Raw genomic sequence first — 25304 nt, 5'->3', positions numbered from 1 at the left:
TTTTCAAGAATTCATCATTTGTTTATTTAGAATTCATCTGTCATAGTTATACACACACCCGTATACTTGCTCACAGCATGAAGTACTTCATAACATACTTGTAAGTTTCATTGTTCCACTACTCCACTTAATAAGAAGTTACAGCATTTTGAATATAATACACCAAAAACAAAACACAAAACAAAAACCCAAGTCATTTGGCCCAGTTCCCTTATTTCACAAACCAGAATACTAAAATCTAACATATATCCGGGGACTTGGTTTAGTCACAAACCAAGCGTTCTGTGATGCAGTTGTGGAAACCTGGTCCAGAACCCCAAAACAAATCCTGTATCAATGGACTCTTTGGGAATGCTGGTCAAAATATCCTTTGCTGTCAATTTTAACTTTTTTTCATCAATCACATAATACTCTTCCTCGCACATAAAATGTTATCCTCTCAATGTCCATTTCAAAATTTTCCTTGTTAATATTAGTTGTTAATTAAGTTTCTAAGAGGAAAGACTAAGAATAACTGCTCATTTATTATCTATATGTGCATCATACCATTTGGTCTTTTGAAGTAGCAACAAGTAAAAAACAAACATAAAACCCTAAAACTAAAATAAAAAGAAAAAACTTCCTAATAACCTCTTATACAATTACCATCCATGAATTTGCTTAAACTTTTTCTTGAAAAAAATTTTTTTAACCATTTCTTATTGAATTATGATTAATATACAATGTTGTATTAACTCCAGGTGTAAAACATAATTGATTCAATAATTCTATACATTATTCAGTGCCCATCATGATTAAGTGTAGTCCCTCTACAACATTATTATAATATTAATGACTGTATTCCCTATGCTGTACTTTTCATCTCTGTGACTTACTTATAACTGGAAGTTTGTGTTTCCTAATTCTCTATTTCACCCATCCCTTGAAAATTATTTTCTTTTAGTTTCCTGTTATACGATTCATTTATATTTATGTATCCAGAGACTGTTTCTAAATTTCATGTCCTCTTACTGTTAACCTGGCATTTGATGAAAAAAATCTACACTTAATCTATTCAAACTGAAAATACTGCTGGTTCACTGTAAGTTTCTTAGGCCCATGCCGATGTCATTATTTTAATAAAGATTTTTTAGTTAAACTAAGAAAATAGTACTCAATTATGAATGGTAACATCTGTTAAATATAAATACTTGATGATTATTTTTCTTTTATATAACAGATTAACAATATAGTTCTGAATCTAAACTCTTTTTTAATGTAAGTCACTGAAGCTAAATTCTTTCCTATCTTGTGTTCATTTATGATGGTGTAAAATTTTAAAATTAGAGTCCATGTACAGACCAAGCAGAATTATACGAAATATTTGAATATTGGGAAATAGAAGTAAAATACAAATACTTTTTTCTTAAAAACCTTCCATTTTTCATATTCACATTTTAATTTTATATGTTTACAAATTGTGGTTGATGTTAAACCTCTTCATTTGCAGTGAGTTCATTATCTTTTATGTCGTCTACCTATAATGATTTCAGAAGAGGTTAGAAAGAGATTAATATATTTAAAGAATCTGACTCTTGTGAGCAAAGACATCATTAAAAAGGGCTTGTTTTCGTTAATAGGCTGTTAATAGGAGAGACATGATGGGTGAGTTTTCTTTGTAACCAGGTTCACTGTGGACAGGAAGAGCCTGCCTTCCCAGCAAGGAGATTTTAAAATCACAAGCTCCAGCCTCCATCAATGATGACAGGATTACCTGTTACGTAGGCAGACTGCAATGACAAACACAAGGAGACAGAACAATTAACCAGGTTTAACACAGGTTGTGTTTCTTCAATTTTTCCATGACTCAGAAACCTAAACAATGTACTCTCATGGTAACAGGAAATCTCACATAACAAATAGATTTTAGGAAAAATCTGAATTACATTTTGGATGATTTGAAACTGCTGCATGTTCTTGTGATCTAGAGTTACCTGGCCTCTGGCTAGTGTTTTAGCACATGTCACATTCTAAGCAGATGTTTGGTCTCAGAATCAGAAAATTAAGCTCAGTGATATGCAGCCATTCCCTAAATTAGGATAAAGTATAAGCTAAAACAGTACATTTTCATTTTGAAATTCAGAACTATTCTAAAGCAGCTGAGTTTTATGCCATTAATAAACTTTTGAATGTCGTCAAGTGTATTAGTCATAAAGTGGTTGTGTTAATTACTAAACAATTTTTTGTGGAAGATATTGTATTTTTAGTTGATAAAAATATATAGGTGTTGTCAGAAGCTGAGGCACAGTAAATGTGTTTAAAAAACTTATATGAATAATTATATCTATTAAGCTATGAAAAAATATTCTATACTAGTTTCAGATATCCAAATCTGTACCAAACTAAGGGAATTAAAAAAAAAAACAAACCACTTTTTTTTTTTTTTTTGCACAGAAATTTGCACTTTCCAAAGAAATCAATCTGAAGTAAGCCTTGTGGTAGAAGTTTAAAAATCTTTTAACTTAAACATAGATGTTAAATTCGTGTTCTTATTTTTAAATTTATCTGAAGCCTGACACAATGGAAGAGGCAGGAAGGACAGACATCACAGTATGAGTACAGACATTTTTAAAGTTCAATCTATGAAAACTAATCACATACTGTAGGTAAACTATCATCAACTCCCCAAAGGTTTTTTAAAAAGCAAACTTTCTGTTACACATATGGACGCCTTGGGGCTCCTCTAGAAGTCCAAAGGTCTTTTTATTGCACATTTCAAGCCAGAACATTTCCAAATATTTGGTAAACTAAGCTCTGGCTAAACAAGGACAATTTAATTTATCAGCAGTACCCCCCAATTCAAATGAACTCTTCTGCCCAGATACAGATTCAGAGAAACAACAAAAGCCAATGAACTTGTTCCATTAGTAATTTGTTTAGCAATTTCCCAGCTGCTAAAAACTGCTGTTAACAGTCCTGAGAAGTGGTAACTTCGGTCACTAACATTTCAACCACTATTTGTTACATTCACCAACTAGCTGGTGTGCAAGTTACTGTAAAGAAGAGCTAATAGATCAGTAACATGCCTCCTCACTCCTGCCTAATCCCCCCCCCCCATCTCAAATGCTGCAGTTCCCTCCTCATGTAATATTCAAATACATCCAACAGAGGGGGGGTGTTTTTGTGCTCTTTACCTTATAGTTTCTGCTTTCCTAGTTGTATGCCATTTAAGAATATGCAATAGCCATTAAGGAAGAAATTGATTACTAAATAGGTGCAAAACAGAATGAGATAGAATTGGGATTTCCATATGTGATAAACAAGAATTCACAGGAAAAAACCAGCCAGTGGGATTGTCCTAATTAAGTCACCAGTAAAAATAAAAACACCAAATGCCAATTCTGTGTATTCTAGACACAACTAAATCTGGTTAACTCTCTCCCCCTTTCACCTGAAGCTCTCATAATTTTGGAGGTTCATTTGCTTGACTTACATTTAATTCGACTTTCCCCAATTACAATTTTTCAAAGCAACTGTCTCTCATAAAATTGAGCAATTTATTTTTTCAATCTTCCATGTCATTTGCTACAAGATTTAGTGACACATAGAGTTGAATAAGGAAGAGTTGGTGGCTCAGATCAAAGTGGCCTTTCTTTGAGCAAACTAAATTAGAATTTATCCCTATCTTGTAAATGCAACCTCTTATATATGTTGCAACTCTCTAAAATGACATTATTTTGATAAGCAAATTGTGGCCAAATGAGGAATAATGAACTCCCTGGGAAGAACAGTGCTTACTTCATCAGAAGCCAAATACACACAGAGGAGGGCTACTTCTTCTGCGGTTGCAAATCTTCCCGTCTTCTGTCTCTTCAGGAAAGAGCTCAGTGCCTGAGATCAGAAACCATACCAGATATCAGTGATAGGAGGTGAAGTCTGAATTCACCTGCAACTCCTTCAGGAAGTCCGAGGCAAGAGGAATCTATAGAGTTACCATTGGCTTGCTGCCTTGATTAATCATGTATGATACATGATACATGAGAATATCATTAATTGTGGACCAGGTAGGACTAGAATGACTTCCAAGCTACTCAAACTAGTAAAACCTATAGACACTGTGTCTATAATAAAACCTGTAGATACTGTGTCAGATCAAAATACATATTAAAGAGGAGAGCTTTAAAAAAATTTTTTTTGAAATTGTGGTAAAATACACGTTATTTACCATCTTAATCATTTTTAAGTGTATAGTTCAGTAGTGTTAAGTACATTTACGTTATTGTGCAACAAATCTCTAGAACTCTCTTCGTCTTGCAAAACTGAAACTCTGTACCCATTAACCAATAGCTCCCTGTTCTCTCCTCCCCCAGCTCTTGGCAGCCGCCCTCTGTCTGTCTCTGAATTTGTCTACTCTAGGTAAGGAAGAGGACATTTTTCAACCAGAAGATTTAATCGCATTTAAAATAGTAGATATACCTCTTCAGGATTTGGTCTGGCTTGTATTCTTTCTTGTAGAGATGGGGTATCAACTGTTCCTAAATCAAAGGGGGACATTCAGCTTGGTTAATTACTCAAATTGAAAAAAGAAGTTGACAAACTTTAAACTTCCTTTCCACATGATACATCAATGAAATCCTTTCCCATGACTTACAATGATAATTTCACCTCCATGTTTAGGATTTCTAAAAACACAGACCATAGGGGTGCTTGGGTGGCTCAGTTGGTTAAGCATCTGGCTTTTGATTTCAGCTTAGGTCATGATCTCATGGTTGTGAGATTGAGGCCTGCATCGGGCTCTGTGCTGGTAACACTGAGCTTGCTTGGGATTCTCTCTCCCCTCTCTCTCTGCCCCTCCCTCCCTCCCTCTGTCTCTCAAAATAAATGAATAAACATTAAAAACACACACACAGAGACCATAATTCTTTGTGACATTAGGCAAGGACTCTGGGTGAGTCACACAAGCATCCCCAAGATATATTTTAGTCACATTACACTGCATGACACTTTATGGATTTTCAGCACTTTTACATGTATTATCTCAGTTATTCCTCACAACAACCCTGAGATGTAAATACAGCCATATAAATACCTCATCAGTGAAAGAACCTAGGTTGCCTTAATGATCCCCAAACCATTCTTTGCTGTCAGGTTCACTCTGGGGATCCTCAGACAGGGCCATGCCTGTCACGGTCCTCAGTAATTAAATGGCTCGACATTTTCTTCATTATCTTGCCTATTTTCATTGGTTTCAAATTCCTATTTTTAACCACTGTTTCATGTTTCTCATAAAAAATAGAATTTGAATTATCTCACTTAAAGTAAGAATGACACTAAACATTTGAAAATCCCGCTTGGTTCAAGCTCCTACAGAGCAACTTTCCCAGAGTTTCTGTCAATTTTTGTAATCTGTAAATTCTGTTTAGAGGGCCTTTTGGCGGGGGGTGGGGGGTGCTGACAGTACTCTGGGCAACCACATGGTATTTCTAAGGTCCTAAAAAATGATTTTAAAGTCATATCTTCTGCTCCTGAGAGTGCCATAGGGATGATGTTTACTAGGAAATCATTTATTTTCTTTTAAAAAAAAATTAGTTTTTTTAGTAATCTCTGTACCTACCTTGGAGCTTGAACTCACAGTCTCAAGATCAAGAGTTGTACGCTCTATCGACTGAGCCAGCCAGGAGCCCCAACCATTTCTTAATTTTAGCATCATTTGTCATTTCTCTGGAGAGGGTGGAAATCTTCAAATTCAGAAAGTTTTGGCTCCTTTGTGTTTACACCCTTTCTTTAGCTTACCTGTTTCCTCTCACGTTTCATCATAAGTGGGCAGCACTTTTGACACTCAGGGTAGAAACTGTCTTTACTAGAAATGGTCACCTGGTTCATTAGGAACATTTTCTACCTTCCACATTACTACAGGCAATAATGTTGATAAACTTTCTGAAACCATGTAACAAAGATTCCCTTGTACCCATCTTCTGGTAATATTTTCCTCACTTCCCTCGTCCATAGCCTCCTTACAGTCCCCAGTCCTACCAACAGTATGCTCAAGATGTCGTAAGCTTTCATTGAACAATGTCCTCAAAATCCAGTTTTAAAATACAACTTTGACAGCTTCCTACCACTCAGGCGAGGGAGCATCATGTCTTTCATATGGCTGGTATTAATGGTTATTAAATGAAACTATAGAGCAAGCCTATGCCTTGTACTTAATTCCATTGTCTCAACTCTACTGCGTCCAGGGCACGGACCACATAGCATGTCATAGTCTACAAAGGCTGGTGTTGAAGAGTGTGACTATACCACCAGCAGCACTACCCCAGACACACTCACTCCTTGTCAGGTTTTCTGCTGTGACTGGCTCATGAGTCACAGCTCGTTCCTTGTCCCACACAGGTTGATAATATATTTTCCAAACTTCTGAAAAGTCCAGCTGCTAAAACAACCACATTTTCCAAATCATTTTTCAATTTTTTCCACTGGGTAAATGGCACCAGAAATAGCTAGAGTCAAGTATCACCAGCGTGTATGTTAAAACCCAGTGAAACTGTCTCTTCTGTATCCTCTTCTTTCTTGGTGTTACCTATGTTTACATTTCTAATCCAAGAAAAATTAAACAGAATACCTCCGTCATGGAAATTCTGTAGCTTGAAAGGTATTTCACATTCCTCTTTTAAACTAATGAGTTAGTGTTTTTTAACCTGAGGGGAGACCATGGTGGATTATATAAAAATCTCATGTGGAACTTTCCAAACTACACAGAATTTTCCCCATCAACTCTTTCCCCAAGTTCTGGCATGCACTTCAGGTTTTGAAAAGTTCCATACGTAACTGTGAAATGCTGCTTCTCCCCAACCCCCCAGTACCAGTTGTGAACCACTGAGAGCAAGCTTGATTCTGGATATGTGATATTTAATTCCTTTTTAGAGAAGAAGTTAATAATTCTTCTTAGGCAACCTGTATTCATTTTGGGTCAGTGGAACCAGGTGAAAGGGCATATCTGTTTAATAGACATACCCATAGTCATTAAGAAAATGGGAAGTTATTCCTACAAAATAAGTTATAGAATGCTTTTGTTTGGACAGACTGAATGTCCTTTCTACTAATAATAAGTTCTTCTTTTCTTCTTTCCTTTATATGAGAGGTCAGCATGCATCCTGGTAAAAAGCCAGATAGGAAATATTCTTAGTTTTGAGAACCATTTGGTCTGGCACAACTACTCAACTCTGCCTGTAGCCATACATGTGGCAAACTAGGTGTGGGTGTGTTACAATAAGACTGTGTTTACTAAACAGGTGACGGGCCAGATTCCACCTGCAGGTCATAGTTTGCTGATCCCCTTTTTATAGCATAAAGGAAGGTGTTAATCTCTCCTTTTTGGTTTTGGGTCAGCCCAGGTGATTTACAAGCCTCAGTAGCTCCCTGTGTTTTGGGAGGCTCCTCTTACCTTCTTCCTGCGGTCCAGTGAACACGGTCTACTTTTCATCTTTCGCCTGACAAGGTCATCTCTGGTCTACCTCCAAAACACCAAGCTCTGGTCAGTTATCTTGGCCACGAGATTTGGAGTTGTTCCACACACGTGTGAATACCATTTAAACCCTTTGCATCTGTGGTTCATTCCCAATGACTGAGAATCTCATTGCCAACATACCGTTGGACTGTTACCTTAGCCTAGACCCTTTTTCATTTGAGCTTTTCCTAATGACAGGACACAATATAGCATGTGGTAAACAAGCTTCTATGCATATGTTTCACAGTGCGAACCAGGGTTCAGAAAGGACAAGTGCACAGCCCTTTTGTGCCTACCTCACCTGGACACACACAGTTGCACCTGATGCCCTGCTGGATGAAATCTGCAGCCACAGACTTTGTGAGGCCAATCACGGCCGCCTTCGTGGTACTGTACACGCATCTGTTCACAACTCCTGAGGATGAAAGGAAGGTTTAACCATTGAAGGAACAAAAAAAATCTCCTTTAGAAAGGGAACACAAATTACTGTCCTCCATACCTACTGTCATACTTTCTCCCATGCCATCCTTTTTAAAGTTTGATTCAGGGGGCACCTGGCTGGCTCAGTCGGTTGTGTCTGACTCTCGATTTAGGTTCGTGAGTTTGAGCTCCGCATTGGGCTCTGCACTGACAGCACAGAGCCTGCTTGGGATTCTTTCTCTCCCTCTCTCTGCCCCTCACCCTCTCTCTCTCTCTCTCTCAAAATAAATAAACACACCTAAGAAATAATAAAATTTGGTATCAGGTTTTCTCCCTTCCTGGGGCTAATTTCTGAGTGTAGGAAAGTAAGATCATTACTGGCCCAACTCAGTTGAGACCTATGTGTTGAGATGCTGCATTTAGGTAACGGCAATGGTCTTAGGTTTTCATCGTCAGTTGGTCGAACACTTGGGCAGATTCCAAAAGACACCAAAGGACAATCAGGGTAAAGAACAACAAAACAAAAACCAAACCAAAAAGTCAAGGGGCCGAGGCATTTCTCTACCTTCCTCTCTTCGTGCAGGCTCACTGTGTGTTCTTGCAAAGAGAAAGAATGTTATCTCAGCAGTAGTGATTTCATTTTAAACTCACAAACCCATCTGCCAGACTGTGACATTTGACATTACTCCAGATGGCACTGCGATCCTGGCTCTTCAACTTGACCTCTTGTTTAGGGCCCAGATCCACCGTCTTTGTGAAGCACTTCCCAAATTGTTACCCTCCCCCATATCGTGCCAGTACTTTGCACAAACCTGTGTTGTAATATTATCATGCTATAGAAGACCTACATCTGCCTGACTCTCTTCCTTTTGCAGTGTGAATTCTTTTGGGCAGGGACACACAGTGTTCAATACATCTTTTTTGGTTAATTAAATGGGTAAATATTTCCTTCTTCCAACTTGATTTCCATTTCCATATCCACTGGAAGGGATTAGAGGAAGGGCAAATGAAACCAAACTTATTTGTTACAATTGGTTTACATCTAAGGCAGAAAGGGCTGATAGAAGGGAGCTTAATAACAATTTTTTTTAAAAAGTGGTGTTGAAATTACGTGTGGGTTTTATAATCCCTGCTATGTTTGTTCCGAAAACCCATATAGGTCATAAAGTTTTTGGAGTATGTGCATCGTGATTCCCAGAGGAAGACGGACCTTACCTTTGAGGCTAGAAGCCACAGAGGACATGTTGATAATGTTGCCAGATTTCTGTGCAAGCATCTGCCAAAACAAAAACAAATTTAAAAAATGCCACTCTGCAAGATAAAAATAATAGCTCTTTACAAGATTTGCATTTACTTATGGTTTGCAGAACCATCTTCTTAGCTATTAACATTAAGCACGGTTAAGCGTCTTAACAGCCTCACCCAGTCACTGCTGGGAGTTGATGGCATGCTGACGCACTCACTGGCAGGAACATTTCCCAGGGGGATTACTGCCTTCCTTTGGCACAGGAGCATCAGCAAGACCAAGGAGAAACTCTGAGCTGAATGGAAGGTTAATGAACATTAATTACTACTTTGTACTCCCGATGTTGGAAAATTCTTACTTTATTCAACATATATTTGTTGAACACCTACTGTGCTAGGTCCAGGAGATACGAAGATAAATGACACACTCTCTGCCTATGGAGAGCTGCCAGGGGACTGGGGGTGCTGACATAACCAGCACCCAACAACAGCGGAGACCTCCACAGAGAGGGGTCGGTGGTGGGAAGGGACCAAACTAGGCTTCAGGACACTCAGAGGAGGGCTCCTGAGGAGGAAAGAGGTGGGCTGATACTACCCCCCCAACCCCCCCGCCAGGGAGGAAAAAGCATTTATTTTTTATTTATTTATTTTTTTAATTTTATTTTTAATTTTTTAAAATTTACATCCAAATTAGCTAGCATGTAGTGCAACCATGATTTCAGAAGTAGATTCCAGTGATTCATCCCCTGTGTGTAACACCCAGTGTTCATCCCAACAAGTGTCTTCCTTAATGCCCCTTCCCCATTTAGCCCATCCCCCCTCCCACAACCCCTCCAGCAACCCTCAGTTTGTTCACCATATTTATGAGTCTCTTCTGTTTTGTCCCCCCTCCCCATTTTTATATTATTTTTGTTTTCCTTCCCTTATGTTCAACTGTTTTGTCTCTTAAAGTCCTCATATGAGTGAAGTCATATGATTTTTGTCTTTCTCTGACTAATTTTACTTAGCATAATACCCTCCAGTTCCATCCACGTAGTTGCAAATGGCAAGATTTCATTCTTTTTGATGGCTGAGTAATACTGCATTGTATATATATGCCACATTTGCTTTATCCATTCATCCATCGATGGACATTTGGGCTCTTTCCATACTTTGGCTATTGTTGATAGTGCTGCTATAAACATGGGGGTGCATGTGTCCCTTCGAAACAGCACGCCTGTATCCAGTGAATAAATGCCTAGTAGTGCAATTGCTGGGTCTTAGGGTAGTTCCATTTTTAGTTTTTTGAGGAACCTCCATACTGTTTTCCAGAGTGGCTGCACCAGCTTGCATTGGAGGTGGGCTGATTTTTGAAAACTGGAGTGTAATTCAGAAAAATAAAAGAGAAAGGTGTTTTAAGGAGTGAGGGCCACATGTATAAAGGCTCTAGCACAGAGCTGGGAGGAAGGGATGGGTCTGGCTGGAATGCCCGGAGTGGGAGGAATGAGGCTGCAGAGGCCAACAGGGGCTAAATTTAGGAATTTGGGCTTTACCCAGGAGGCAATGTGGTGGTGACAATGAGGGGCTTAATGCAGAGAAGTGGCATGTTTAGAATTGGGGAATTCTAAGATTATAGTGGCACGACATGGAGGAGACCACTGGAAGGTGATACAGTGATTTCAGAAAGGACTGAGAAAAGCTGAGATGCAGCAATGTCTGTGAGTTATGTGGGGGGAGGTCGAGGTGGTAAGGGCAGGACGTGGTAAACAGTTACATGAAGTGAGGCCTGCCTCCCTCATCGAGGGCAGTGCTTCCTAAGAACACCTCCCTCAGAATTCCCCCATTCCAAGTGTGAAGGTCTGAAGAGGAGGGGTTGGGGCTGTTTTGTTCTCCTAGACAGGGTACACAGTAGGTGGTCAAACACTGTGATGAATCAAAATCTCTTGAGGGGCTAATTTAAAGTGCAGATTGCTGGGCCCTGCCCCTGATGTAAAGGAATATATAAATGAAAAACTGCTATGAATGAAAAATGTTTTCATATACATTTATACTTAGTATAATAAGTACGTGTGCTTTCAGGGCATGGAGATATGTGCAAGAGTGTGGGTACCCATGAAGAAGTGAGACATGGAGAGAATTCCTACTCGATGGGCACTACCTTCTCATTGACATCAGAAGCTCGGAGGATGGCTGTAAAGAACAAGGTTGAGTGGGGGGAATGGTGGACACAGAGAGTGGTGAAGAGTTAAAACAACTGCTGAGAGGGAATGGAAGACCACCACCAGAGAACAGAGGAAGGAAAAGCAGGATATCCTATGCCATGAAAGTCAAGCAAAGAACGAGTTTCTAAAAAGAAAAGAGTCTCAATAGTCAGGGTAGGGAGAGAAGTCACTCCTGCTGGGGTGAGCTTCTCCAGCAGCTTTCAGTCAGAGAGGCATAGGGATGGGGGTGAGTGACTGGATGGTCCAGGGATGTGGCTGCCAAGATGGCAGATCTCCCCATGGTATTCTCCTGACTTTCTGTTTTGATACTTAGTTACTGTTTGTTCTCAAGAGCAGAGAATCTATATACAACAACCTAAGGCATTGTGTTGGATGGATTAAAGGATACAGGAGAGGCTGAGGTGACCCGATCAAGGCAAGGACACAGTAGGGGTGAAAATATTTAACCCCACTTGTTTGTCTATGTGATAAAGAGGATCATAATGAGATGGGGTCTTCACAAAAACGACCAGGAAAATTAGTAAAGTATAATGGTGTTGGAAACGAAGCCTTAACATTATTCTTTCTTATCCAATTTAGCAAATAATCTGTTTTTACTTATTTTTAGTTTTGTTCCAGTTTCATTGAGCTATCATTGTCATATATAATCCATTTTAATACCTATAGAATACATATATTACAGTAGAATACATAACGATGAGCTACTAAGTAAGTTCAGTCTCTAATCACCGGAAATACTATAATTCCTCAGGCAAAACTTTGGAATAGAGCCACCTAGGAGGTGCTAGTGCTGTCCCTTAACATTTGTGCTATCCATTCAGCCAGGTCTGTCTGCTGGATCTAGAGCCCTCAGTCCATGCTCAGCACCCTTCCACGCTGTTTTCTCAACACCAGCTCAGTACCTGCTGGTACGGTGTGGATGCTCTTCCTGGCTCCCCATGCAACGTCCCGCTCTGGCAAATATCACTTAGCAAGTATAAAGTGAAGTGCCTGGTATGTAGTAATTCTGTATGGGACTGACCTCCCAGAAGCTCAGGCAGGGGCTAAGAAAGAGCTCTGAAAATTTCCTCCAGCTGTTGATCTAGTCAGTCCTACCTACCTAGCTTTTCTATCTCCACTGAACTCAGCTCTTAAACCTGGCAGACCTTGGGTTCTTGGCTCTTTGATGATTCCATGTCTCACCTCTACCTGGACTGACAACCTAGGTTCATTTATTCATTCAACAAATACTTGCTAGAGCATCTCTATGTACTAGAGAATCTTCTAAGATACAGCAAAGGGGAAAAACCTCCACATATCCAAGACTTCCCTGACTTTGGATTTTGCACTGACTTCTTCTTACAGTATTTTCAGCTTGTTCTTTGCCTTTTGACTCACATTCCAGTTTTGGAATGGTTTTCTGTGTGTGTATCCATGATCAAAAATTTCCTACAAGTGTTCCTATGTCTTGACCACCTGACTTTTCAGATCTGCCTAGACTCCAAATCCTGACTTCCCCTGGAAAGTTCTACCCTGTTGTATGTGCCTCATTGTTAATGAACCCAGAAGATCCCAATTAGGGCTGGAAGGGATTGTGTAATCTCTCATCCTCATTTTATTTTTTTACATTTATTTATTTTTGAGAAATAGAGTGAGACAAAGCATGAGCGGGGGAGGGGCAGAGAGACAGGGAGACACAGAATCTGAAGCAGGCTCCAGGCTCTGAGCAAGAGGTCAGCACAGAGCCTGATGTGGGGCTCGAACCCACGAACTGTGAGATCATGACCTGAGCCGAAGTCAGACGCTCAACCGACTGAGCCACCCAGGCGCCCCACTCATTTTATTTTTTTAAAGTTAGCCTATTTATTTTCAGAGAAAGAGAGTGAGCAAGCAGGGGAGGGGTGGAGAGAGGGAGAGAGAGCATCCCAAGCAGGCTCCGCGATGTCAGTGTGGAGCCTGATGTGAGGCTCAATCTTGTAAACCATCAGATCATGACCGGAGATGAAACCAAGTGTTGAACACCTAACTGAGCCACCCAGGTACCCCATCTCATCCTCATTTTAAATAGAACAGAGTACAAGTGCCATTTCCCACGGCACATGGTGAAGTAGGGGCAGAGTTCAGGCTGTGATGCCAGAGTTTGAAATCCAGGGTCAGGTTGGTTACTGTCACTTTAATAAGTGGCACTGACTTCTTCTCACTGCCCATCCCAGTCAATAATATCTCTTGGGATTTTTTACAAATGAGTATTAGTGGCTCATATGGATTATTGTTAAGATGCTTTAAATTATAGGAAAACTCACTAATTTGCAAGTTAGTGTTTGATATTTCAAAAGTTAACATTTACTGACAAGTTTGAATTTCAGTGCCGCTGGACCATACCCCATGCCTGCTCCCTTCACTCATATTTGTCAAGCACTGCAGACATGAAGTAGGCTGTTTTTGCACATGTGATAGTCTTACCCACTATGATCTAAGTTTTCTCCTTTTGCCACAGCCTTGGCTTCTCTCCCAATCATAGGTTAAGGATCAGGCATCAAAAAAATAATCAGGGTGGGGCGCCTGGGTGGCGCAGTCGGTTAAGCGTCCGACTTCAGCCAGGTCACGATCTCGAGGCCCGTGAGTTCGAGCCCCGCGTCGGGCTCTGGGCTGATGGCTCAGAGCCTGGAGCCTGTTTCCGATTCTGTGTCTCCCTCTCTCTCTGCCCCTCCCCCGTTCATGCTCTGTCTCTCTCTGTCCCAAAAATAAATAAATGTTGAAAAAAAAAATTAAAAAAAAACAAAAACAAAAACAAAAAAAGAATCAGGGTTCCAAATAACAGATTCTCATGAACTCCGAATAAACAAAAAAATGAAATTTACATTAAAAATAAATTTGCTAGGGGCACCTGTGTGGCTCAGTCAGTTAAACATCTGACTTCGGCTTGTGTGGTGATCTCATAGTTCGTGGGTTGGAGCCCCATGTCAGGCTCTCTGCTATCAGCAGAGAGATGGCTTCAGATCCCCTGTCTCCCTCTCTCTGCCCCTCTCCACCCCTCTCTCTCTCAAAAATAAATCAACATTTAAAAAAACAATTTGCTAGTCCCATATCCCATGGAACCACTAAGAGATCCTTTCTAAGCACTAAACAAGTAGATTGAAACAAATTCCTTTGTTATGAAGTCAGTTTTTCTAGTTTTCCTTTCAACATTCACCTGGATCCTTCTTCTTTTTTTCTTTTTTTAATGTTTATTACTTATTTTTGAGAGAGAGAGAGAGACAGGTAGAAAAAGAGGGAGACACAGAATCCAAAGCAGGCTCCAGGCCCTGAGCTGTCAGCACAGAGCCTGACATGGGGCTTGAACCCACAAACGGTGAAATCATGATCGGAGCTGAAATCGGATGCTTAACCTACTGAGCCACCTAAGTGACCTGGGATCCTTTTTGACATTATGTTGAATGTTCAGAGCAAAGCATCAGCCCTGCCTTGCCTTTAAAAAGCTCTTCTCCTGCACTGGGTTGGCAGCATTCAGTACGTCTGCCATCTAATCCAGCTGGGATGGAAGAGAAGAACGGCTCCTTCTGCATTTCACTAGGGTTCAGTTTGCAGCCTTGGACTGAGCCGGTTCTGTACGCAGTCAATCCCTTCATTGTCTGAGCCTGTGCTCATTATCGGCTTACAAGTTCATTTGAACTCAATCTTTTTCATATTTACACTCCCCTCTCCAAGAATGCCTAGCGTGTGCTTTTCATCAAAAGGCATGTAATGCTTATTTGTAAAACAAAATGAAAATTATTAATGAGTTGTGGAAAAGCTGTGGAATTCCAGGGTAGCAGACTCAGGAAGAATGCTCTCTCTCTTTAACACACACTGTCTCTCACCTCTCTGGTACCTCTGTGGCTCAGTTAAAAACACGAGTGCAAGAAGAATACTCAAGGAACAGAAAAGCAATGAGGTACATCCATCTGACAGCATATGCCTAGACAATGAAATTCAAGAAGGGGCCTAACCTCCAGGGTTCAAATCCCGGCTCTAACCACTTGCTAGTTATGTGACCTTGGGCAAGTTACCTCACCTCCCAGTTTTATCCTCTGTACAGTGGATGTGATAAAGTAGTACCTACCTTATCCCATTCTTCTGGTCCCATGTACCTCCTTGCTATCCCTCTCTCTGGGACCCTCTTCCTCATATACCTCAATGGTTAGCTCCCTCATTTCACTTGGACCTCCATGAAAATTTCAGCTTATCAGCGAGGCACCCTGGGCTTTACTGATATCCTAGCTTCTTTTTCTTCCTAGCACTTTTTTTTTTAAGTGTATTTATTTTTGAGAGAGAGTGAGCAAGCATGAGCAGGGGAGGGGCAGAGAGAGAGGGAGACAGAGAATTCCCAGCAGGCCCCACGCTGTCAGTGCAGAGCCCGAAGTGGGGCTCAAACTCATGAACCATGAGATCACGACCTGACCTGAAATCAAGATTTAGACACTCAACCTACTAAGCCACTCAGGTGCTCCTTCTTCATAGTACTTCTAACCACTCCCGGAGTTATATGTTTATTTAATTATGTTATCCTGTCTCACTCCCCAAAAATGAGATCTCTCTCATAGAAGGGACTTGTTTTTCTGATGAGTCTTCTGCACCCAGAATGGAGACTTGCATAAAGAAAGTTCTTAATACTTCTTGAATATTTCTTAACTGGAAGGTTAAGTGAGTTTGTATTAAGTGTCTTGATATAAATGTTCAGTATGGGTTAGTCATTGTGGTAGCTACTGTCACTCTTCAGAACAGAAAGGTAAGGGCCCTTTCTGGATGCCCGGTGTGGAGACCTACTTATCATAGTGATGGTGGTCCTTACTTTAGGAAGAAATGCCTTGATCATCAGGTACATGCTGCGGACATTGAGATTCATCGAGAAGTCCCAGTCCTTCTCCTCACAGTCCAGGATGGTTCCATGATGGACAAAACTGGAAGAGGGATTAATCAGTGGGGAAAAATGATCATTTAGAATTTCTATTGTACTTCCTTATCATTTTATATTGTCATTTATTGACTTAGACCTTATGAAGATTTTAGCAATTCATAGTAACACTTAGTACATTAAGTTAGTAAGTATCCAACAGCTTAAGCTAAATAAATTTATTGGAAAACAACATCTTTCTTTTGAAAGAAAGGCAAAAGCTTGGGGCCACCAAACATAAGAAGCTCTATGGCAAGTGCACAGGAAATAGCAAAAACAATATCACAAACAAATGAGAACATGATACTTGCCCCGACTCCTATTTCATAAGCAACAGTGCCCTCAGGTGGCATAGATTTAACATTTTCAAAGGGAAATCAAATTGCAAAGGAAAACCATTGTCTCAACATCTCAGGGTAGCAAAGTAATATCGCTATCATACAGTTCTAACATATTGAGTAAACAAAGCAGAACAAAACTCTTAAAGCAACTTTCACTTCTTTTCAAGTCACACTCTTGTTTTTAAAAACATTTTTTTTAGTGTTTATTTGTTTTTGAGAGAGAGTGCAAACAGAGGAGGGACAGAGAGAGGGAGACAGAGAATCTGAAGGCGGCTCCAGGCTCTGAACTGTCAGCACATAGCTCGATGCGGGGCTCAAACTCACGAGCTGTGAGATCCTGACCTGAGCTGAAGTTGGACGCTTAACCGACTGAACCACCCAGGTGCCCCTCAAGTCACACTCTTAAATAACCTTCTCATCCTTCGTATGACAGCAGGTACCCATGCTCTATTTCTATATCCCTTACCTTGCTGAGAATTTAATACATAGATATTCAAAAACCAGTTCTGCGGATTTTTTTGTCATGGCTCTGAGTATATTCTCATATAAGGGATGAGCAGTTTATTTATGTAGCAGATTGTCATAAATTGTTGGTTTAATATCCACACAGTGTAACCTATGACAAACTATAGAAAGGTGTGTATGTATGTATATATATATATATATATATATATATACACACACACACACACTATATATATATATATATGTATATATATACATACATACATGTTTTTTGTGCAGAAACATAATGATTAGGAAGAACAAAAATGTATTAGAAGGCTCTGGAATTTTTCCGTCAATGCGGCAGTACAAATATAACAGAACATAAGAAAAGTGGAATGTCACTTAGTTCCTGTGTAAACCTCGGCTGTACTCATCTCTACTGTCTCGCCTGAGCAGGGAAAGTCCCAGCACGAGCTGCTCCAGTTCCAGCCTCTCCTCATTCATACACGGTTCAGCACGTTTGGTATCATCTGCATAAGTTCAATTAAGCCATTCTCTTTGTGCTCTATACAGAGATGCAACACGGAAACTTCTTTTGCTGGGTGGAATTCATTGTCCCAGTAAGAAACACTGAGCTTGGGATGTGTAAAGGAGTTGCTAGAATGCCATGCCAAAAAATTGGGAACACCTGCATTTCAATAAGCTGAGTACTTGGTTTCTGGTAAATATACTTTGCTTTAAAGACACCTTCTGGAGGGGTGCCTGGGTGGCTCAGTTGGTTAAGTGTCTGACTTTGGCTCAGGTCATGATCTCACAGTTCGTGGTTCAAACCCCGCATCAGGCTCTGTGCTGACAGCTCAGAGCCCGGAGCCTGCTTCAGATTCTGTGTCTTCCTCTCTGCCCCTCCCCTGCTCATGCTCTGTCTCTCTCTGTCTCAAAAATAAATAAAAACATTCAAAAAAAATAAAGACACCTACTGGAAAATGGTTTTTCATTTTATTTTATAAGTCTTAGTGGAGCGTCCACAGCCAGTCCATTGCTGTAAGCCTATGACCAGCCTTAAGATTAACAGGTTTGGATTAATACCAGTTCTCTTGAGACCATCATTTTCCTTAGGACTCAAGTCCGTGTCCGCTTTTTTTTTTCCTTAAGTTTATTTATTTATTTTGAGACAGAGTGAGAGAGAGTGCATGTGCATGCAAGCAGGGAAGCGACTGAGAGAGAAGTGGGAGAGAGAGAGAGAGGGGATCTCAAGTGGGCTCCACACTATCAGTGCAGAGCCTGAAGCCCATGTTCACTTCTATGGCTGTCTTATTTGCTGAATCTTACTTGGAATAAAATTTGTCTAAAACCTAACTATATTTCCTAAGAAATAGATTATGGTTCATGATGAACAATTATGCCTTATTATCAAAAATTTTTTAAAAGTTTATTTATTCATTTTGAGAGAGTGAGACAGAGCACGAGCCAGAGAAAGGCAGAGAGAGAGGGAGACAGAAAATCTCAAGCAGGCTCCACAATGTCAGTGCAGAGCCTGATGCAGGGTTTGATCTCACGAACTGTGAAATCATGACCTGAGCCAAAATCAAGACTTGGATGCTTAACTGACTGAGCCACCCAAGTGCCCCTTACCAAAACTTTTTAAATAAAAGTCATATAAAACTTTCTGTAAGGAGAGTGAAATGAAAAAGTATGAATTACCCAGCAACATTAAAGAGAACATCAAGTCTCTCAACTTCATTGGCAAACTGATCAATTTGTTTCTTCTTTGTGACATCAAGGGCCCGAATCTGAATACCTGAAAAACAAAACAAAGTACACAATTTATCTTTACTCATAGAAATGTCTAGCCTTGAAGATTTAGCTGTTCTGAAGTGTGAAGACTGTAGTATTTGTCCAGTTAGACTTCACAGGATTGTTGGCCATTAGTAGGGTCTTATCAATCTTAAGAATCTCATTAGTAAAAATCTTGAAGTCCTCTCCATCTTTTTTTTTTTTTTTAAGTAGGCTCCACAACCAGCATGGGACTTGAACTTACGACCTGACATCAAGAGTCGGAGGCTCTACAGACTGAGCCAGCCAGGTGCTCCACCTTGACCTCTATAGTAGATGCTTCTCAGCAAACCAGCAGCAATACCTGCAAGTGGGCTCATTCTAGTCCCGTCTTTCAACCCAGAGGTTGAATCACTGCTACAGTGATGCTGAATTCTGTCTGAGGGGGAAGGACAGGGGCAGTGGGATAAGAGATGGTTTCTATTTGTGCATTTTACCTTTATGTCAATTGTATTATCGACTAGAAATGACTTTGTGGATCACAGGTACCATCATTTATTTCTGGACCAAATTCCAAGAAGAAATGACAGGCCACAAGAAGGGATGAAAACACTAGTCATGAGAGAGTTGGCATGGGGTCTGAGGCAGACACACTGTACTAGCTACTAAAAAAATATGCTCTAATGCTTTCATTAAGCAGCAGTCACAATTTTTATGATTTAGAAAATATATGGTTTATTATTCTATTCTTCCCTTTTGCATATAGAAAAGAAAGATTATAAATAAAGGGAGGACTAGAATGGAGTTTCAGAAGGACTTTCCTTTCCTCTGTGCTTTTCTACGACAGCAGCTTCCCTTACATTTGTTGAAATGATAACTCAGTCTAATTCAGTTAACTAATTCAATTGAACTAAATTATGTTTGATCATGCAACCTATTCTATTTCGCTGAAACAGTTAACTTTGAAATGAGTTCTACGTTCTGATTTCTTTCTGAGTAACGCCAATTAAAGCCCTTTGACGTCGGAGTTAGGCTCGGTGTGGTACAGTAAGGGGCAATATGTACTTGAACAAGTTAATCTCTTATAGTTTCTGATCATGACATGTGATTTTAAGGCTGAGCTGTCTCCAATATGGTGGCCACTAGCCACATGTGGCTGGCTACTAAGCATGGATAGGAAATGCAGCTAGTCTGACCTGAAATGTGCTGTAAATGTAAAATACACATGGATTTCAGAGATTTAGTGTAAAAAATGTAAAATTTTCTATTGTAATGTTTTACAATTGCATATGTTAAAATTATAATATTTCAGATACATTGAATTAATTAAAATACATTATTAAAATTAATTTCACCTGTATCTTTTTACTTTTTAAATGTAGCCACTAAGAAAATTTACACTTGCACATATGGCTCATGTCATGTGTCTATTGGACAGCGTCTCCCCCAGAGGGAGGCAGAGAAGTGGAAAGTCATCATCAAAAGTTAACGTAACAGGGGCACCTGGGTGGCTCAGTTGGTGGAGCATGTGACTCTTGACCTTAGGGTTGTGAGTTCAAGCTCACCATTGACGAAAGCTTACTTAAAAAAAAAAGTTAACAACTATTAAATTTTCACATGTAATTTTGTAATTGAGTACTGAATCCTTCAACATTTTGGCTAAATAAAAAAAATTTAAGCATACATCTTAAAATTTTGTTTATACATTTAAATGTATAGATTTTTGTCTGTAGGTTCACAGAATACAGATTTTTAAAAAATGTTTATTTATTTTGAGAGAGAGAAAAGTAGAGAGAGGGAGAATGCAAGAGGAAGAGGGGCAGAGAAAAAGGGAGAGGGAATCCCAAGCAGGTTCTGTGCTATCAGCATAGAGCCCAACATAGGGCTCAATCTCACAAATCATGAGATCATGACCTGAGCTGAAATCGAGAGTCAGATGCTTAACTGACTGAGCTGCCCAGGAGCCCCACACAGAATATAGACGTGATAGCAGAGAAAAACGCTCTAAAAAGGCCAGCACGACCGAGCAGCTAAGGAATTTTCTTTCAACATGTGAACAATATTGCTTTATAATACCTTGTAGATTCTGAATCCCAAGTTCAAAGTGCTGAGTTGCTTACCAGGGTACTTTTCCAGTTCCTGAAGTTTGGACTCATTGATATCTGTGGCTATGACTTTGGCACCTTCTCTTGCAAAAGCCTGGTAGACACAATGTACAAATAAATCCTTTGTTTATTCGATTTGATTCCATTCTCTTGAGTGGAAAGTCATTTAGCCTTTCCCCCCTTATCTTATTTTCATTGTTTTACTTATAAAATAGGTGGAATTTTAAGCTCTCTACTCTCATTTCACCCTTCCCATTGTTAATAATTTTACCATTAATTAGAACAACATGACATACATTGTGCTTGTCATCTGACTTTGTGCCTGTAAGCATTATCAAATAAAAGAGTGTTTTTAAAAACTAGGACTCTGTTACGGACACCTCTCAAAATACTATTCTGTGATGTGATAGCCTGTATTTCATTTCTGAGCTAGTTCTTATTATTTTCCATTTTTTACTATATCCCAAATAATAAGAGAAAATGTGTTATTTTCACACTTTTCCTCCTAAGACAATATTACTGTTTTCATAAATGTCAAACCATACCCTATTATACTGTAAGTGCATTAATGAGTTCAGGTGTGGGTTATAATGCACAAGAAGTTGATATAAATTAGAAGGTGAAAGTAACCTGATAGTCTTGTATCTCTGGAGTCCTACATCTGAATTGACAATTACAGAAAGCAATACATTCCTGTAGGTCCCCTGCAGTAAATATATCATCGTGCAGAGAAACTGAGGCAGAGAATTAAGTTTCTCAGAGTCCAAGGTTATCACTGATGTCGCATAATAAACACGTGAGGTATTCATTCCTTCACTTGCCCTGGGTCAAAGCTAGTGAGTTTTCTTTTTGTAACCTCAGACAACAGAAGCACAAAAGTAAAACAAAACAAAATTAAAGCCAAAAACAACCAAAAACGAGAGCAGAATTAAATAACCATGGGCTGTGTCCACATAATTTAATACCTCAAAAGTTAGTAAGCTAACAAGAAATAATAACTTACTATGGCAGCTGCCCTCCCAATCCCCTGAGCAGCAGCAGTCAGGACGATGATCTTCCCATCAAGTCGACCCATCATGGAACCTGTGGTTCAATCTAGAGACATGTGTATTTAATGGTTTACATTGCAGCATGTGGTCCTGTGCAGTGACATCTAGAATGAACTTAAAGGTAGCATTTCTGTACAGATAGTCCATCAACTGAATTCTCCAAGAATGCTGAGTCTAGACATGTAGCTTTGTAAATCAAAAACATTTAGCATAAACCATTGAAGTGATAACTGGCAACAGACAGACATGGGACTTCAACCTACCATTTGGTTTCTTCACTACTTAGAGAAGACAGCCTCTGATACTGATACAGCAGGGGAGGAGTCCTTCCCCTCACTACCACCATCATCCTCCCCACTCTCTCTATACACACTTCTTTTGGCATTGTATGTGTCCTTGCTACTTGGGGCTGCTTCCCAATTTCTCTGCTATAAATTTTTGTTGGGGTTTGCACTATCAATTGTTCATGGCTTTTCCTTCTCCCTTGGAAAGATTTAGTGGTTGGCCTCAGAGAGTCATTGAACAAAAGAACTGGAAAAATAAAATCATGTCCAACACTCCCATTTTGTAGAGGGGAAAACTGATCTGACTTGCTCGAGGTCACAGAGCCAGTTAATGACAGAACCAGAACTAAGCTCAATCCTCCCGACTCCTTTGCTATGTGAAATTCCACTCCACAATGCCGCTGATCCTCTCTTAAAGTAGTGACACTTTATCAGATACCATCAGTAATTTTCAAACTGGAGACAGAAATTCTGACATCGGGAAAATAAGATACGCATAAGATATCTGGTGCTTGGATTGTAGACTCTGGGATAAGAGGAATGGCTCATGACGAGATTGGGGGTGGTTAAGAGTCAGATGATGATCAACTGAGGCTGTCTTCAAGGACCTGGGCGTCTTTTCTCACCCTGCTGTACTTCATGGCTGCCTCTGATCTCACGCCAAGTCACAAAATGGCTACTTTGTCGCAAGGCATCTCATCAGCATTCAGGCAAAAAAAAAAAAAAAAAAAAAGGTGGGGGTGGTGGTGGGAAATAAAAGCCAAAAAAGCCTTTCAGAGAGTCCTCACTTTCTAGTCAACAAGGAAGCCCTTGCCAAACATTTCAGCCTACATTTCACTCGCCAGCTCTAGCAGCAAGGGCTAGGAATTTGAGTTTTGTTTTCTGGCCTCTATTAAGAGAAAAGCTGGGGGAAGGGGTGCGTAATTGGGTGGGTACCGAGTGAACTTACTTAAATAGTACATGTACAGATAACCTACACGCTCACTGCTCAATTACCCGCCTAAAAAAATACAGGTAACTAGCTAGTCTTGCCTAAAGGGCTCACATGATCTAGTGCTATCTTTGTGAATATATCTCTGCTGTCTTCTGCCAACCTTGGCATTTTGCTGTAATCAAGCCTTCACACTTTATCTAAGCTCGGAATGCTGAGCGGCCAGTTACTCCTGTGGATAATGGCCACTGAAGGACTGATGAAATGAGTGCAACACAAGAAGACATGTATTTTGGAAAGATCACTGGAGCAGACCTTGGGGAGTGGGTGGTTTCCTTGGGAGGGTGCTGCGGGGGCCTGAAGGGCCGAGCGTGAAATAGCAGGGATGGGAAGGGGGGGCTGGATCAGAGAAGCATTTGAGACGTGACACAAGGCCTGGTCACCAGTGCCCTATCTTCGGAGAGATCATGTGGTCTGCACCCTGCCTCGCGGCTGCGAATTAGGCCTGCGGATTGCAGGTCCAGGAGAGGACCTCGTGGTTCGCGTGGTTCTCGCAGTCTCCGCACGCCCACCCGCACGCTGTGAGACCTGGGCGCGAGTGCGCACCACCACCAAGGCTGACTCTTTTCTGGGGGACACGGGGCTCTTTCCGGGGCCTTGCGGACCCTCCAGTCACTGCACTGCCTTCCTGCCCGGGGAGGGAGGAGGGGCTCCCTCGTGGTCTGACGGCCAGTCCCCTCTCATTTTCTCTCACACCAGCATTTCCCCTTATAACTCTCCTGCACGTTTACCTCTGTCTTGGAGTTTTGCTTCTCCGAGGGCCAGACGAACAACCCGCTCCAGGGACTTGCTTAGAGTCTCACTGATACTCTCTCGGATTAAATCTGCGTTTGTCATGCGCCAGAGAAACTGAGCTTTTACACTGCCTGACCTACTCTGATGCCATGGATTTTCTCTATTTATTTTGTCTTTATTCTTACACGAGTGATACGTTTTCACTTTAAACATGTAAAGAGTTGAGAGATATAACCATATATACTATAGAAAGTAAGAGAATCCAATCATCTTACTGGATCTTGGGCGAAGATCCTGGGCGTGGTGTATTAAAAAGCGATTATTTTACACCTCTGTTAATTGCTGGCTTCAGGAACATGACACTGAAGGCACACACCAAAGGCGTCCCTAGGAATCTCTGACACCAGGAGAAAGAAGCACTTACTACTGAACAATTGCTGGAGCACAGAGTAGCCACTTTGCTCACTCCGATATCTCCCCTAGCTAGCCTTGGCTTTCTGGAACCAGATTTTGGGGCTAAAACCTGTTAGAATAAACTACATTATTAAATACAAATGGGTTTATTTGGGAAAATGAGTGCAAACGTGGCCTTAAATGGTAAAATCCAACGTGAAAAGCACACTGAAAAACTAATATACCAGAGTTTCAAACTTGTTAAAAACACACCCTTACCCTGACTTAACTGCTAAGATTAATGTTGAAATAGGTAACTTGCAGAACAAGCAAAAATCTAAACCTCTTCTTTTCGCAGGCTAAAATTAAATTTAAAAAATATTAGGAAATCTTACTTTAGAGCAGCAGGTGGACGGCGTCCTCCAGATCCCCATTCGAGCAACAAACTTGAGACCTTTGTGCAGGAGCAAGTCAGGCGCTTAAAGATGCATGTTGGGATTTGTAGTTTCGTTCAGTTTTAAGGAGTCGCACGTTTGTATACTATATACGTGTGTGTGCTGCCATCTAGTGGAGCTCATCTAGAACTGTTAACTCCAAGGAGAAGGTGAAAACTGGAAAAGCCCCCTTACAGCTTACTTAGGATGTGGAAATCATTTGCTTCACTTTAACGGGTCTTTGTTGTTTGTTGGGGTCTATTATGCGCTCTTCTAGGATATTTACATTTTTTTTTTCTGAAATTTATTGACAAATTGGTTTCCATACAACACCCAGTGCTCATCCCAAAAGGTGCCCTCCTCAATACCCATCGCCCACCCTCTCCTCCCTCCCACCCACCCCCCCCCCCAACCCTCAGTTTGTTCTCAGTTTTTAACAGTCTCTTATGCTTTGGCTCTCTCCCATTCTAACCTCTTTTTTTTTTTTC

At 40.5% G+C, this 25304-nt stretch overlaps 1 protein-coding gene across 1 annotated transcript; it reads right to left on the bottom strand.

Annotated features, from left to right (window-relative positions):
- Positions 1 to 24849, bottom strand: BDH2 (3-hydroxybutyrate dehydrogenase 2). The gene is made up of 10 exons (XM_047857088.1): positions 24778 to 24849; positions 21934 to 22025; positions 20946 to 21024; positions 18754 to 18850; positions 16163 to 16271; positions 9122 to 9182; positions 7788 to 7901; positions 4456 to 4514; positions 3778 to 3870; positions 1 to 1769 (listed from the first exon to the last, which is right to left on the bottom strand). Exons 2-10 carry the CDS (start codon positions 22006 to 22008, stop codon positions 1716 to 1718), a joined length of 741 nt encoding a protein of 246 aa, XP_047713044.1. The 5' UTR covers positions 22009 to 22025; positions 24778 to 24849; the 3' UTR covers positions 1 to 1715.
- Positions 24850 to 25304: the final 455 nt, after the last annotated feature.

This window comes from Prionailurus viverrinus, chromosome B1, assembly GCF_022837055.1.
Source record: "Prionailurus viverrinus isolate Anna chromosome B1, UM_Priviv_1.0, whole genome shotgun sequence".
In the NCBI taxonomy this organism is placed as follows: domain Eukaryota; kingdom Metazoa; phylum Chordata; class Mammalia; order Carnivora; family Felidae; genus Prionailurus; species Prionailurus viverrinus.
This window is presented reverse-complemented; position numbering and strand designations above follow the sequence as displayed.

What these genes read in the sequence shown, in the direction of transcription:
- BDH2 (XM_047857088.1), bottom strand. Translation starts at nt 22,008, where the DNA reads ATGATGGGTCGACTTGATGGGAAGATCATCGTCCTGACTGCTGCTGCT. An exon ending in GTTCTCTTTAATGTTGCTGG is followed by an intron (nt 16,272 to 18,753) that starts GTAATTCATACT and finishes TCCCTCTTCCAG; the next exon opens with TTTTGTCCATCATGGAACCA. An exon ending in TCAAGGCATTTCTTCCTAAA is followed by an intron (nt 9,183 to 16,162) that starts GTAAGGACCACC and finishes TTGTTTTGGCAG; the next exon opens with ATGCTTGCACAGAAATCTGG.